General features: G+C 30.7%; 1 protein-coding gene across 1 annotated transcript; it reads right to left on the bottom strand.

The window, feature by feature from the left end:
* Window positions 1-6568: 6568 nt before the first annotated feature.
* Window positions 6569-9126, bottom strand: LOC123908935 (agamous-like MADS-box protein MADS9). The gene is made up of 7 exons (XM_045959678.1): window positions 8819-9126; window positions 8644-8710; window positions 8002-8063; window positions 7807-7906; window positions 7677-7706; window positions 7354-7398; window positions 6569-6855 (listed from the first exon to the last, which is right to left on the bottom strand). Exons 1-7 carry the CDS (start codon window positions 9004-9006, stop codon window positions 6802-6804), a joined length of 546 nt encoding a protein of 181 aa, XP_045815634.1. The 5' UTR covers window positions 9007-9126; the 3' UTR covers window positions 6569-6801.
* Between the last annotated feature and the right edge of the window lie 5006 nt (window positions 9127-14132).

The raw sequence follows: 14132 nt of genomic DNA, 5'->3' as shown, positions 1-14132 counted from the left end.
GCAGCGCACACACAGCGGCACTCCTATTTGATAAATTCATTTTTCATGAATGCTTAATTATACTAGCTTATAGTTTATTTTGATAAGATAATTCAATTAGCTTATAACTTATTATTTCTTATTCAAATTTTACCCCTATTCTCTTGAAAAACTTAAATATTAATCAAACATATTTTTTTTATGTCAATTCATATTTATATGCTAGTTCAATTGTTAATTTTACTCAATATTACAAATTCATTTAGTTATACGTTTTTTTCTTTACAAAGTCAAAGTTGATTATTATAAAATTAAACTAAATAACTTAAAATAATACTCTATGTAAGGCCGGATACCAAGTTAAAAAAATAAAAATAAAAAATAAATAAATAAATAATGCTCTATGTATAACGAGTGACCTGAAATTATCAATAATAGACAATGAACTAATATTTGCACTAATACTTACACTAATATTTATATAAATACATATACTTAATGATTTAATTAAGATCATTAGTGATATATTTAAATTAATACTATATCTAAAAACATATATATTTTGGGGTGGGCCTCAGCTCATCCCCAGTACCGTCATTGATCACAATAGAAGCTAGTATTACATGTAATAAATTAACAATTTAGAGATCGATATATTATATGAGATTAGAACACACTTACTTGATAATCATAATCACAAACCATCGTTACCGGAAGCGCGCCAATATCGAAAACATCGATATATTAGACAAGGTCTTCCTCTGCCTAATCACATGCTCCAGTCTTTGAAGTCTTTGATGGGGAAGACAACAAATGAGCGTTCAGCTTATTGCTAGCTTGACAACGTGACGGCAAAGGGGACCTAGCCTATCTATTTATAAGATAACAACCCTAGTACCACCCATCATGGACTCTAGAGTTGGGCCTACACTTTGTTTCTACACAAATCAGAATTAGTGTTCAAGCCCATTATTACTGATCACAATTATCGGGCTTAAGCATCATCAAATGGATCACAACAACATCAACCCGTTTTTATTAAAACCAAAACCCACAATTGATTGCAGCCCACAGAATATTAGAAAATATTCTAACATTCTCCCACTTGGGCAAAATCAATTGTGTATATTTAATTTGAAAAAAAAACATTTTGAAAACGACTCTTGGGTTGACAACATATTTTAACGTGGCCACATTGATCCCAAGATGCAACATCTAATTAAGACTCCGTCCAACAAAAGTTAAATGATATTGAATCATAGCGGTAATTATATCATTATCGACACAACACCTTCCATGGTTACAAATACCACCAAACTCCGTCGACTAGTCATTTGTGTAGAGTGTAGCGAGAAAATGATATGTTTGTGATCTCAACCATACTATCATTTTCTTCGTCAGTCCTCAATTTCTCTCAAATGCCTTAAAGCCAGAGAAATTCTATGGTCCATAAGATACCACAAGTCCAAGCTCCAAAACAATGTTGACTACCGCGGTATAATGATCTAATCAACATCGAGCTCCAATATTTTAGACATAATTTCTCTCAAATGCCTCAAAGCCAGAGAAATTACATGGTTCTTAAGATACCATAATGCCTCAGCTCCAAAATAGTGCTAATCACCGGCTAAGTGATCCCGACAACACTGAGCTTATTTATTTATGTTTTCACATAATGCCTCAGCTCCAAAATAGTGTTGATCACCGGCATAGTGATCCCAACAACACTGAGCTATAATATTTATTTATATAATGCCTCAGCTCCAAAATAGTGTTGATCACCGGCATAGTGATCCCAACAACACTGAGCTCAAATATTTTTATATTTCAAATAATTTCAAATTTATAAAAGGAGTTAATAAAATTCAAACTCCCACTAATCAAGCATATCAAAAGAATATGAGTTATCTCCCACTAATCAAGTGGTATATTAAAACTCCCACTTATCCAAACGTTCCTTCACAATTTTTAAAGAAAACTCCAATACTTGCTTCAATTTCTTATAATTTTTAAGATGTTCAACATTTCAATGGAAACATAATTATGAGCGGAGAAATCCATTTTGTAGTATTATCATAAGAGGCCAATATAATAGTACAGTCACCTTTGGGCAGAATGTACAAACTAAGGTCAAATCCTCAGTCAAAACCTCAGATAAGTTAATCAATGAGTATACATTGAACTTTGAAATTTGTCACCTTTAGGCAGACAAATTCCTCCGATCAATACATCCTCCAATAACTTCATCTAAAATTAATTTTTAATCGTAACATATAATAATCACCTTTGGGCAGAAAATTACATGTTATAATTAAAACCATTCCTCAAACTACAAAGAAAATTTCATCAATCAATATAAGCGGTCCCACTTTGGTGGTAACGGCCTATCAATGCATAAAATCTCTTGCATAGGAATCAATAATTAAAAACATATTCCTCAAACTACAAAGAAAAGTTTCATCTAATCAATAATATAAGCGGTTCCACTTTGGTGTTAACGGCCTATATTAATGCATGAAATCTCTTGCATAGGAATCATTATCTTTCGTCAGAACACGACTCAGTAAAATTATGCATTATTTAAATGCATCTAAACTGATCATTCATTATTTTAATTCGCATTCTCAACATATTTCTTTTAATGCGGAAAATTAGTATTTTAGGGGAGAGATCATTACTATTAAACAGTCAACTCATAAGAGATCATTACTGTGAAACAATCAACTCAATATAATAAATACATAATTTACGCAGCGGAAAAATAAGAGACTTCAATTTTAAATCATTTGAGGATATAAACCAAATAGTCCCGAACTTTTATAAATACCATAGGACGTTAAAATCCTCAATATAAGTCTCTACAAATATTTATAAATAATTGACATGTAAAACTCTCCCACTTGATAGAGAATTATAGTTGAAATATAATTCAAATTTTTTAAAATATATTACCAAATATTCAACTATCTTCTCTATCACACAAAAGACATATCAAGTAATGTCACACTAAATTTAAAATTGTATTTTATCCAGAATAGAACTCTCAAAATATTAAACTTAAAATACTCCCACTCATTAGAGTAAAGTTTTTAAAAATTGGAGTATATAACAAAAAATCAATCAATGATTAGAGGATTTCTAATTTTAGAATATTCTGGAAAATAACAATAAAATTTCATATATAATTGCACATTTATTATTTCAAAAGGAGTCTATAATATCTTAAAAGAATTTCTCCTTATGTGCAATTATATAATAAGTCATAAGAGGATAAATAATTTAACCACTAACCTCCAAGAGTATGACTTTCATCCTTGCAAATAGAGTCGATGAGCATTGATGACTTTACGATAAGATCTTTGACAATGTCATCTCAAACAGCTCACAAATCAACAGTAAACCGTTATATCATAATAAAAAGATTCTAATAATAAATCAATGCAAAGATAATTCAATTTTCAATTGCCTTTAATAATTGCTCAAAAAAACCAACTTATTTTTACACAAAGCTACAATATATATGCGGTGTCCATGGCATAGTTAATTTATCCCAAATTTGATTCCACCAGAACCGGCTACATCGAATAAGATTTATGGTATTGTGTATAACAACTGTATAGAAATACTGAAGCAATATATGTAGACATATAAGTAAACTGCACAATACCAAGGAAAATTACCTCATAAAAATATAAGAGCCGAAAAACAGAAAAAACCAAACACGGCTAAAAATTATTTTTCTCAATGATAAGGCTCTCTTATATCTCCCAAAGTTAAACATTAAACCCTACTAATTGCAAGGTCAGAAAACTTACTATCACAAAATTGAGATCAAAACCCAACTTGATAATCAATAGCCGGAAAATAAATTTAAGATGAGAAAAACAAATAAAACATATTTTCTCATTCTTGAAGCCAACAGTGATCGTAAAATTAAACAAGTAAATATTGATAGTGGAGGAAACCCCAAATTAAAATTTATTGTTTCAACAAAACCATAAGGTTCAAATCCAAATTTTGCCTCACAAATTCTAAAATTGATTTAGAATAAAATAAAAGCGAAGCAAAGGTTAATTATAGCAAAGAAGTAACGATGAATTCAACATAATTCTAGGATTGGCCGGTTTAATTAACAATATATGGTGCACCTTTACTCAATCGACTAATATCCATAAAAATATATATACGTACCCTGAATTAGCCAAAACCAATATTATAAAATTGGAAGCAAACATAAAACCAATATGATAGCTAAGGCATATATATATATATATAGAAGATAAAATTAAGCCAAAAGGCTATCAGGAAGATTAAACCCACTAACAGGGCAGTTTGCAAAACTTGGAACAAACACAAATTTGGGGTCTCACTTTATTAATCCCAAGAATGATTCATTATCAATTTATCAGTTTGCAAAACATTGGCAATTTTAAATGTTCCAATAATTAATAAATTGGCAAAATTGTTCCAATAATTAATCATGTAAACGATGCACATGTTTCTTGTAGTACAATTGAATTGAAACAACAGTATCAAGTAACAAGTAACAGTTGAGGAAATATGCCAAACAAAAGGTAAATAAATAAACTCTTTGAAGAAAACATGTGAATGGCCAAAACCTCAAACAAATACTAGAAAATTAATTATCACACAGATTGGCCAAAACTGAAACAGAAGTCTGCAAAACCATGATTATCGGCTTATCGCAAAACCAAAACCAAACGGTGTGTATATAAAAGAAGACCGCAAACTACAAAGCACGGGGCATGTTTCAAACAAATTTTATTTATTAGCAACACGTTGCATTGAACATAGACCAAACCGATGATGCATAATAGAAGTTGCATCACATGAATAAAGCAATTCGCCCAAAATTAAAGTGAAAGCTTAAAAACTTGCAAATTGCTAAAACCCCAAACAGAAGTATCACTAAGCAATAGAAGTCGGAGACATGTATGTATGGATACGATATGTCCATCGTTGGGAATAACATATGAACCACAAGAAAATAAATCAGCCGAAAAGTTATTTTCTCTATGTTGAAAGAATACAAGTGGGAGAATATAGAAAATTGAGTGACCGGTTCAAAATACACAAAATTCAAGAACACGACTTTTTCTATCTTGAATTTAATAGTAGCATAGCATGAAACAAAATTCTCCTTAATAGTGAATGCCAAAAATTAATTAAATAAACAAACGTGGTTAACTGGAAAAACATATATGGCCGAATTAAAAAATGGCTCAATGATCAAACATGGCTATGAATCTATGATTCACGAATTAAATTAGTAGTTCATGTATAAGCCGAAACAAAACCAATTGAGACCGAAAAAATTCTGGATAATCAAACATGATTTGTTGTTGAATTAAAAACAACGATTTCGGTATCACATGAGACCGTCACCAAAACAAAACATATATTAGGGTTCTAACTCACGTAATAACAAGCTCTGATACCACATGTAATAAATTAACAATTTAGAGATCGATATATTATATGAGATTAGAACACACTTACTTGATAATCATAATCACAAACCATCGTTACCGGAAGCGCGCCAATATCGAAAACATCGATATATTAGACAAGGTCTTCCTCTGCCTAATCACATGCTCCAGTCTTTGAAGTCTTTGATGGGGAAGACAACAAATGAGCGTTCAGCTTATTGCTAGCTTGACAACGTGACGGCAAAGGGGACCTAGCCTATCTATTTATAAGATAACAACCCTAGTACCACCCATCATGGACTCTAGAGTTGGGCCTACACTTTGTTTCTACACAAATCAGAATTAGTGTTCAAGCCCATTATTACTGATCACAATTATCGGGCTTAAGCATCATCAAATGGATCACAACAACATCAACCCGTTTTTATTAAAACCAAAACCCACAATTGATTGCAGCCCACAGAATATTAGAAAATATTCTAACATTACAATCTTTAGGGTGTATATAAATTGAACTTTGGATTTTTTTTATTTTACAGTCCATTATTTTCAAAGCAACGGGATTTTCCTAAACTCAGATATTTAGATAAGTTTCAAAGAGAGACCTAAAATCCTTTCTCTCGTGTTGCCCTTCTCCTCGCACCGCATTACAGTGTTGCTCTATAAGACAAACATTTTGATCTTACGAACACTTTGATTAATTCTTAAAACATTCGATTCTTGTTTATATAAAAAAACTAATTCTGAAAAACTATTAGCTTTGTTTAACCAACACATAATTTACAGTAATTTAATCCTTACTAAACGATGGTAAACTATAAATTCTATTTACCAAGGTTAAATAAAAGCAACCATATATATTATAACCGGCATATACCAATGCTAACCTAATTAAATGGTCATGTTTTCCACAACTATATTATTTTTTAATAGTCAAATATATATTAAAATTCAAACTAAAGTTACAACTTACAAACAAAACAGAAGAATAATAATATAAAAAAATACAAACAAATTTTAAATTCAGAGGTAAAATTATAAAATAAAAAAAATCGATGCCACATTAACAAAATAAAACAACACTTATTTAAAAATACTTTTTTTATATGCTAAAACAAGTTTTGGATTGTTTCCACATACTTTACGGTCTCCAATGATATATCTAATTAACAAACAACAATGAAATCAGAAATGCCAATTAAACTTAAGTTCACAATCCAAGACTTAAGAGTACAGTACGTGTATATATTAGACATATAGTAGCAACCATTAATTCAACATACATTCTTTGTAGAAGATTAATGGATATTTAGGCAGCATTAATTTGAAAATCAAATGACATATTGTGCAAATTAAATCACTTATGATGCGGTTAAATCCATTGTCCATGCATGTTTCCTACACCTTCCAGTGCCATATGTTGTTGCTGTTGAAAAAAGAAGAAAATGAAAAGTCAACAATTAGGAAATCAAGATGTGCATATTTGGTATCATGTTGTGTATGTCAGAATCACGGACCGTGATACCATAGACATAATAGATAATACACAACAACACTGGACACAATGTAATAATTAGAAAACAATAATCAGTTCAATACAATGATTATATGACGAATGAAACCACTTTGATCATTGACATTTGATGTTGCAAACAATTAACTAAATTAACAAGATCAAATTAAAGACAAGCTAATGCTATAAGCAATTACAAGTTTTTTCAATAAAAAAAGCGATTGCAAAGTTATAACTTTTTTTTTACGATCGCAAAGTTATAACTTAAAAAAAATTAATTTTCACAACATTTTCTTAAAAAAAATAAATTACAATTATATTTCATTGAGATTTTTTTGGTGAATGAATTTACATTTTTCAAATAACTAGTATTTAAGATCACATAATGCATACAACATAGATTACACTTACCAGAAGAAAATTGAGCTCCTTATTTTCATCCTCCAAAATCTTGCTCTATCAAAGGAATAACATGAGTTAGCAAATAATAAAAAAGGAATTACATGAATATTTTATGTTAAAAAAAGTATATTACATGAGTTAGTATTTAGTAACCCTTTTGATCAATTTTATCAAGGATTTTTTTTTTTTTTTTTTGATAAACTAGGATTTGAAGTTTGTTAGACATATTATAATTATTACTTTATTTATTTATAACCACATATATAATTTAATTTTTGGTCTATGTAATCACATATACTTTAATATATATTCATCAAATAAAATAAACATACATTTCTCTTGTACATCCTATGCACTTCCGTCTGTAACAAAAAAAAAAAAAACTGAGTCAAAAATGTTTTAAAAATTTTCAAAACAATTAATTTATATGATAATTTTAAGTATTAAAAAAAAATTAATTACCTTTTTGTCACGGACACCAGTGAGTCCATTTTCAAGGGCTTCCTCAAGAGACATAAGCTCTTTGTAATTCAGTGAAGTAATGTCCTCTCCCTTCAAGTGCCTAAAAATGTAATCATCAAATATAATTTATATGTTAATTATTATTGTTAATTAGGGCAACATAAATAAAATAAATAAATAAATAAATGTTTCTACCTGAGCTCAATCTGCATGCTGTCATTCTCCTTTTTGATTCTATCAATTTCATTGCTAATGTTCTATGAGAATTCAATCCAAAATATCCCAAAAAAGAAAAAATAAAAAAGAATTAATAAATTAGTAAGACTCAAAAAATGAACATTTTGGTGTAGATCTGACTCAAAAACATGCAGTGAAGAGAGAGATCCATAATCATATCTTTGTTAGAAATTTCAGCTTTTGAAATAATCTTAGCAAAAAAAAGGAAGCAACTAAATATTGTTTTATTTCCAGATCTGTTAATATATAGAGACACATATTCACTTTTTCTTCTTTCCTTTCTCAATAATATTTAAATAAATAACAATATAAAATATTAAAAATATATTAAATGTACCAAATGTAGATCTAGTCATAGATTTATTGGTTCTTGTTCCTCAACATATTTTTAGCAAAATAAATAATTATATATATTATTTTTCTTCAAACAAATCTACCAAAAAACTTAGATCGGGAGGGGCTGAAAACACTTGATGACAGAACTAACTCTCAAACCAGATTAGTCGGTCAAGTAAGCCGGATTATGGTGGTGAAACCCAAAAATCTACCAAAAAATATCACATAATTTTTTTCATGAAATAAATATCAAAAAACCCTAACCTCATGCTTAGCATCCCAAAGAGTTTTTCCAGAAGCTCTCTGGTATCTATCTAGAACATCAATCAACCTTAACCAACCAAGGAAGAAAATAAGTTAGAACAGCTATTTTTCTGCACTTGAAAACTTCTTCATGAAACAAAAGAAAATAAGTGCTTATATAATAAGTGCTTATTACGTGGTGGAAGGACTGATGTATTCATGCATCTTGCCAGAAGCACCAAAGAGAATAAGAGAAACTTGAGCATCACAAAGAACACTTATTTCCTTTGCTTTCTTAAGGATTCCATTCTTTCTCTTTGAATAAGTAACTTGTCTGTTGCTTGAGTTTTCAATTCTTTTGATCTCAATCTTACCTCTTCCCATTTTTTTCTTCTCTTTGTTTGTGTTCTTTGAAATAATATCTTAGCTTATAGAGAGTTTATAGAAAGAAAGAAAAGTAATAGATGACTGTTCTATTTTAGGTTTGGTGATGAGTAACTTTCTGAGTGGCACATAAAGGATGGGTTTGTTTAAGGGTTTGTGACAAAGCCAATTCAATAGGAGTGCTATTATTTTACTATGTTTAAATTAATAATAAGTGAATATATGTATGTGTGTGTTCCATTTTCTTAACCCTTGGTTTTTTTATGAATCTTTCAATTACAATTATTTTGAACATATATTAATTATTTGAGATTCAAAAAATTAGTTATATATCTTTTCACCATATTAAAAAAAAAAAATTATGTAGTTGAGATTTTATTTTTCAAAGATACACTAACGGTAAAATTCACGCATATTAAACAAGAATAAGAGAAATATTGTAGGTTCAAAACATGCTTCCCAACACTCAAATGTCGCTACAACCTTTCACATAAGTTTTATTTACGAATAATAGACTAAATTGTAAATTTTAAATTTAGGTGCGTTATATAACGTCAACTTATGAAAAACAAAAACTTCTTTAATTCCATTGTGAAACCGATTTTAAAAAGCTTGGTTGTGAAATACATGAAAACATAACTTTTTAAGTTGGTTGTTAAGCTTTTTTAGGGTTTTTTGTGTTAACCCTATGATTTTTAGGGGCATGGACACCCTAATAATTTAAAGTTCGACCATTATTTCACTTAAAAATCGAACTCTGATTCTTCCAAACTATTTGTCATTCGGTTAAACTCATTAACCATTTGAGGAGTTTCATTTGCAAGTTAAAATTTGTGCAGATTTAATTTATAGGGCATGGTTATATACACAAGTAAAACAAGGTATGAGAAAGAAAGAGGATATAACGGTGTTTACTTTGTATTGGTGTTCGTGATTTCTTTTCTATAGCTTAGGGTTTGAATGTGATGTGTGTAACAATGGTAATGTTTTTGTGAGTGTTACAGCCGCACAACCATCAAATCAAATCAAACATGATTTTATATTTATTTTCATTATTCCTATTTGTGAGCAAAAAATAAAAGCTGCATAAAGTAAGATATAAACGGCGTAGAAAAAAACAATAGAAATGTTCCAATTATTACAAAGGAAAATTGATTTACTAGACTACTAGCCTCAAGGTTTTATCCATATATCTAACTTGAGAACCATGTTAATGTAGTATGTATTATTTGGAGTTTGGTACTTGTTTTGTTTATGTATATGTTGGTGTGGTTGTGACTCTCTTGATTTTTGATTTGAAATGTCTGCACGGAAGTTGCGGTTGGTAGAAACTACAACCTTCAACTCAAATCATTCCTACCTATGGCTGGAAGAATGACTTGTTGACATGACAAACTAATTAATTAAAGACTATGTCTAATCTCTTCAAATGCATATATAATGTGACTCTAAACAAATTGATCACTGTCACATCTATACAAATTAATACTCCTCCCACGGCTCCAAATTAGGGGTGGACAACGGGCCGGGTTGGTCGGGTTCGGGCCCAAAACCTTCACCCGGCCCAATCCATGGGTGACTAAATACAGTTCACACCGAACCATTTCTGGACCTCGGTTTAAACGGATTCGGTTCAACGGGTCGCGGGTCAAGTTGGTTGAGTTCTTACGGGTTGGGCCAATAGTTAAAAAAAATTGTAATATCTTCTTCACATCATCTTTATGCACAACAAAGAAGAAAAATTCCAGATTTAACAAATACAAATCAAACAGATCCAGATCTAACAGAACCAAATTTGTAAATAACAAAAAAAATAAACAGAAATTAGAAGTAGAGGTAGAGACAAACAAGGTTGTTGAGAGATACTACTCAATGTTTGTGCAACACATGATCATTTCGGATGTTGTGAAGTTAAATAAAAATGGAGAAGAGAGTAGAGTTTAACAAGGGAGAAGAGAAACTTTGTTGTTCTTTGTTGTTCTCTACGTAAAAGAAGGAGAAATGAGAAGGAGAGAGAATGTAAAGTTAGTGTAATAAATTTACCAATAGCTATGATTATCTTCTACTAGTTTCTAGTAACTAGTAGTAGTAGCTTTTTTCTTGAAAGGAGTTCTAAGTACTATTAAATGCATTAAAATATTTCATTACAAAAGCCGTAAAGGTATGAAAATAGTCTATCATAAGAAGTCAACATCACAACATCCTAGAGATACACGCATAACCCCTTTATCTCTAGTGTAAAGACATGTATTCTGGGTCGGTTCGGTTACCGACGGTGCCTTTGAACTGGACCGAACCCGACCGCCAGAAACCATATAAAACCGAATTTTTGGGCCAATTCACCCGCTCATCCATTTTAACCCAGCCCACTTCGGTTTTTTAGCTTCGGATTGCTCGGGCTGGGCTGGTTTTACGGGTCCTGTCCACCCCTACTCCAAATATCACCACTATATCCGTAAGTTTTTTCTTTTTGAAAATGAGATTTTTGCTTTGTTATTTTAGAAATGATTTGTAGATAAAGATAGTAGCTCTCTCGGCTCCTTTTATGAGGGAAAAATATCCTATTTTTTGCTGGAACCTGGTAGTGTATGTCGAGGTGTTGAGTTCGGTCTTCGTGAGGTCTAGTTGATCCGAGGTTAATCGTTGCATCACTTTCTGAGGGGTCCTTCGATTTTCTTGTAGTGATTTTATTTTTTTGAACAAACCAAAATGAGACTAGAGAGACTAAAGAGTTACAAGAGAATCCACAATACAAAAACCATAAAAATTATACAATGCCTAAACAAAGCATATGACTAGACTACCGGCTATGACAGTTTAAAGTTAAAATACTACTCGTCGCTTTCAACCACCTATAGGAAAAAGACTTAATCTTGTCCAACATGTGCTGAGATGAAGATGTCGAGCCTATGAACAATTTGTGGTTTCTCTCAATCCACACAACCCACACGCAAGCCAGCCACATGAGTTGCATGAAGCTGCGTCGTGCTTGATCTTGTAGTGGGTTGGTTACAAGTGTTTAACTTTTGGTGTGTCTTCTTGTAGGGACGTTGTGCGTTTTTTTAGAAATTTTATGTGTTGACAGAGTGTATTTCTAGTACACTTTATATTCCGAACTTTCTCTTTTATTCTTTTTGCGTATTATACGTAATATTATTTATCATTAAAAAAAAAAAATCATAAGTTTTTCTGTCTCCAATGCATATATGATTTTTACGTTTAATTTTAAGGTTTGTTAAACATATCCAATTAGGCCGTGAATTCTCTCCTGTAAAAATTGTTCCAGTGGAATGTTAACCGTGCACAGTAATTCTTGTGTGGACACAAGAATTTAAGTCATGCACTAAAAAATCCACAAATCATATTTACTTTTATTCAGTTCTTCTTTTCGTGTGTGTGGTCAAAAGAGTATCTAAACTCTTGTCATCATCTAAGTCCTAAGTATAATTCAATCATACAAACATATTCATTGAGAGGAGAATGAGTTCTCACCAAAAAAAAATAAAATTAATTTCCATGTTTTTCGATTCTTTCAATCTCTACCTTTCGATTCACTTTTTCTTTTATCTCTACTCCCAAATCAACAGTTCAAACAAAAAATTACCCTAAAGTCATATAAGAGAATCCTCTCTCCATTGAAAGAGAGAGAAAGAGAGAGTAAGAGAGAGAGAGAGAGAGTATTAAAAAAAAACAAGAGAAAACATGGTGATGAAGTTTTAAAGGTGGAGTTTTCAATGCTCCCTTCGAGTATACACTTGAGGGAATCCGCGAGATCATGGTAAAAAGCATATTGATTGTGTTCATAGTTCATTGGTGATTGTCAACACTCAATATAATAGGAGTGGAAGTTGGAAGTTTATCAGGTAAGTCATAGAACTGCAAGATGTTGAGCTCATGTCTTGAGTTAGAGAAGACGTCCCGTCAAATTTCACCTTCAAAATATCATTTTATATAATATGGGTCATGTTAACATGTCCCATCATGTGCATTTAATATGCCCTATAAGCTTCTCCACCTTCATTGCTTATTGATCCGAATAAAGCAAAGATTTGGTGGTTTTTATTTTTAATTTTTTTATTTTTCTTATTTCCACACAAACCTGAGCACGATGTATCAGGAAAAGTGGAAAAAAAAATGTAAAAATATGCTTACTACAAGTTTGGATGTAGAATTGTGTCAAAAAAAAAAGTTTGGATGTAGAAAATGGAAGTGAAATATGATTTTACATCAAGCTTAATTACGAGGTTTTTTTTTTATGCTTAATAACGAAGTTTATTTTAATATATATTTGGTTTTTTTTTCTTTTTTTTCAGGTAGCCTAGCGGCTTGAAATTCTATATATTTGGCTGTTTAATTTCAACTTTGTGATGTCAAATAATGAAACCATGGTTGGTAACACACTCCTTAGAAAATGAAAAGAATCCAAGTTTATTTCGGGCACTTATTTGAAAAGTCGTTTAATTTTTTCATATAAAAATAAATAAATATCCCACTTTCTTTTCTTTTCTTTTTTTTTTTTGAGAAAATAAAGATCTCACTTTCAATTCCATAATAATTAGTTTTATCGCAATCTTAAACGATGGAGATCTACTTGAGGTGTTAACTATAATCAAAACCTAATTACAGTGGATATTAACAAAAAAAAAAGTGTGTAACCTAAGTATGACAGATCATAATTATGCGAAGTCGGGAGTTTGTATACACTACAATCACTCATATCTAGATTTTTTGGTTTACAATGAGCCATGGATCGAACCCATGACCATCACTCATATCTAGATTGTTCAATATTGATCGAACGACTATGATTTAATTTTGAGCTCGAATTTTTCATTTAAAAATAAATAAAATACGAACTTAAAATATGGTCCGTCCTAAGACTGGACAACCCAAATGTGAAATGTGCTGACTACGTGCAGTCCAACTACACTCAATCCAAATTCAAGTATGACCTAGTAAAAAATTGAAAGATTTACGACCTATTATAAACTTATTTTTAAGTCGGAGTTTGGTATTTTTGAAAGTCATGTATGGCCTGCTAACCTACTTAAAAATCTATTTTCCATGAATGTATTTAAATAAATAGTTTGTTTTTTTTTCAAAAAATAAATAAATAATAGATTTTT

This window comes from Trifolium pratense, linkage group LG2, assembly GCF_020283565.1.
Source record: "Trifolium pratense cultivar HEN17-A07 linkage group LG2, ARS_RC_1.1, whole genome shotgun sequence".
NCBI classification, from domain to species: domain Eukaryota; kingdom Viridiplantae; phylum Streptophyta; class Magnoliopsida; order Fabales; family Fabaceae; genus Trifolium; species Trifolium pratense.
This window is presented reverse-complemented; position numbering and strand designations above follow the sequence as displayed.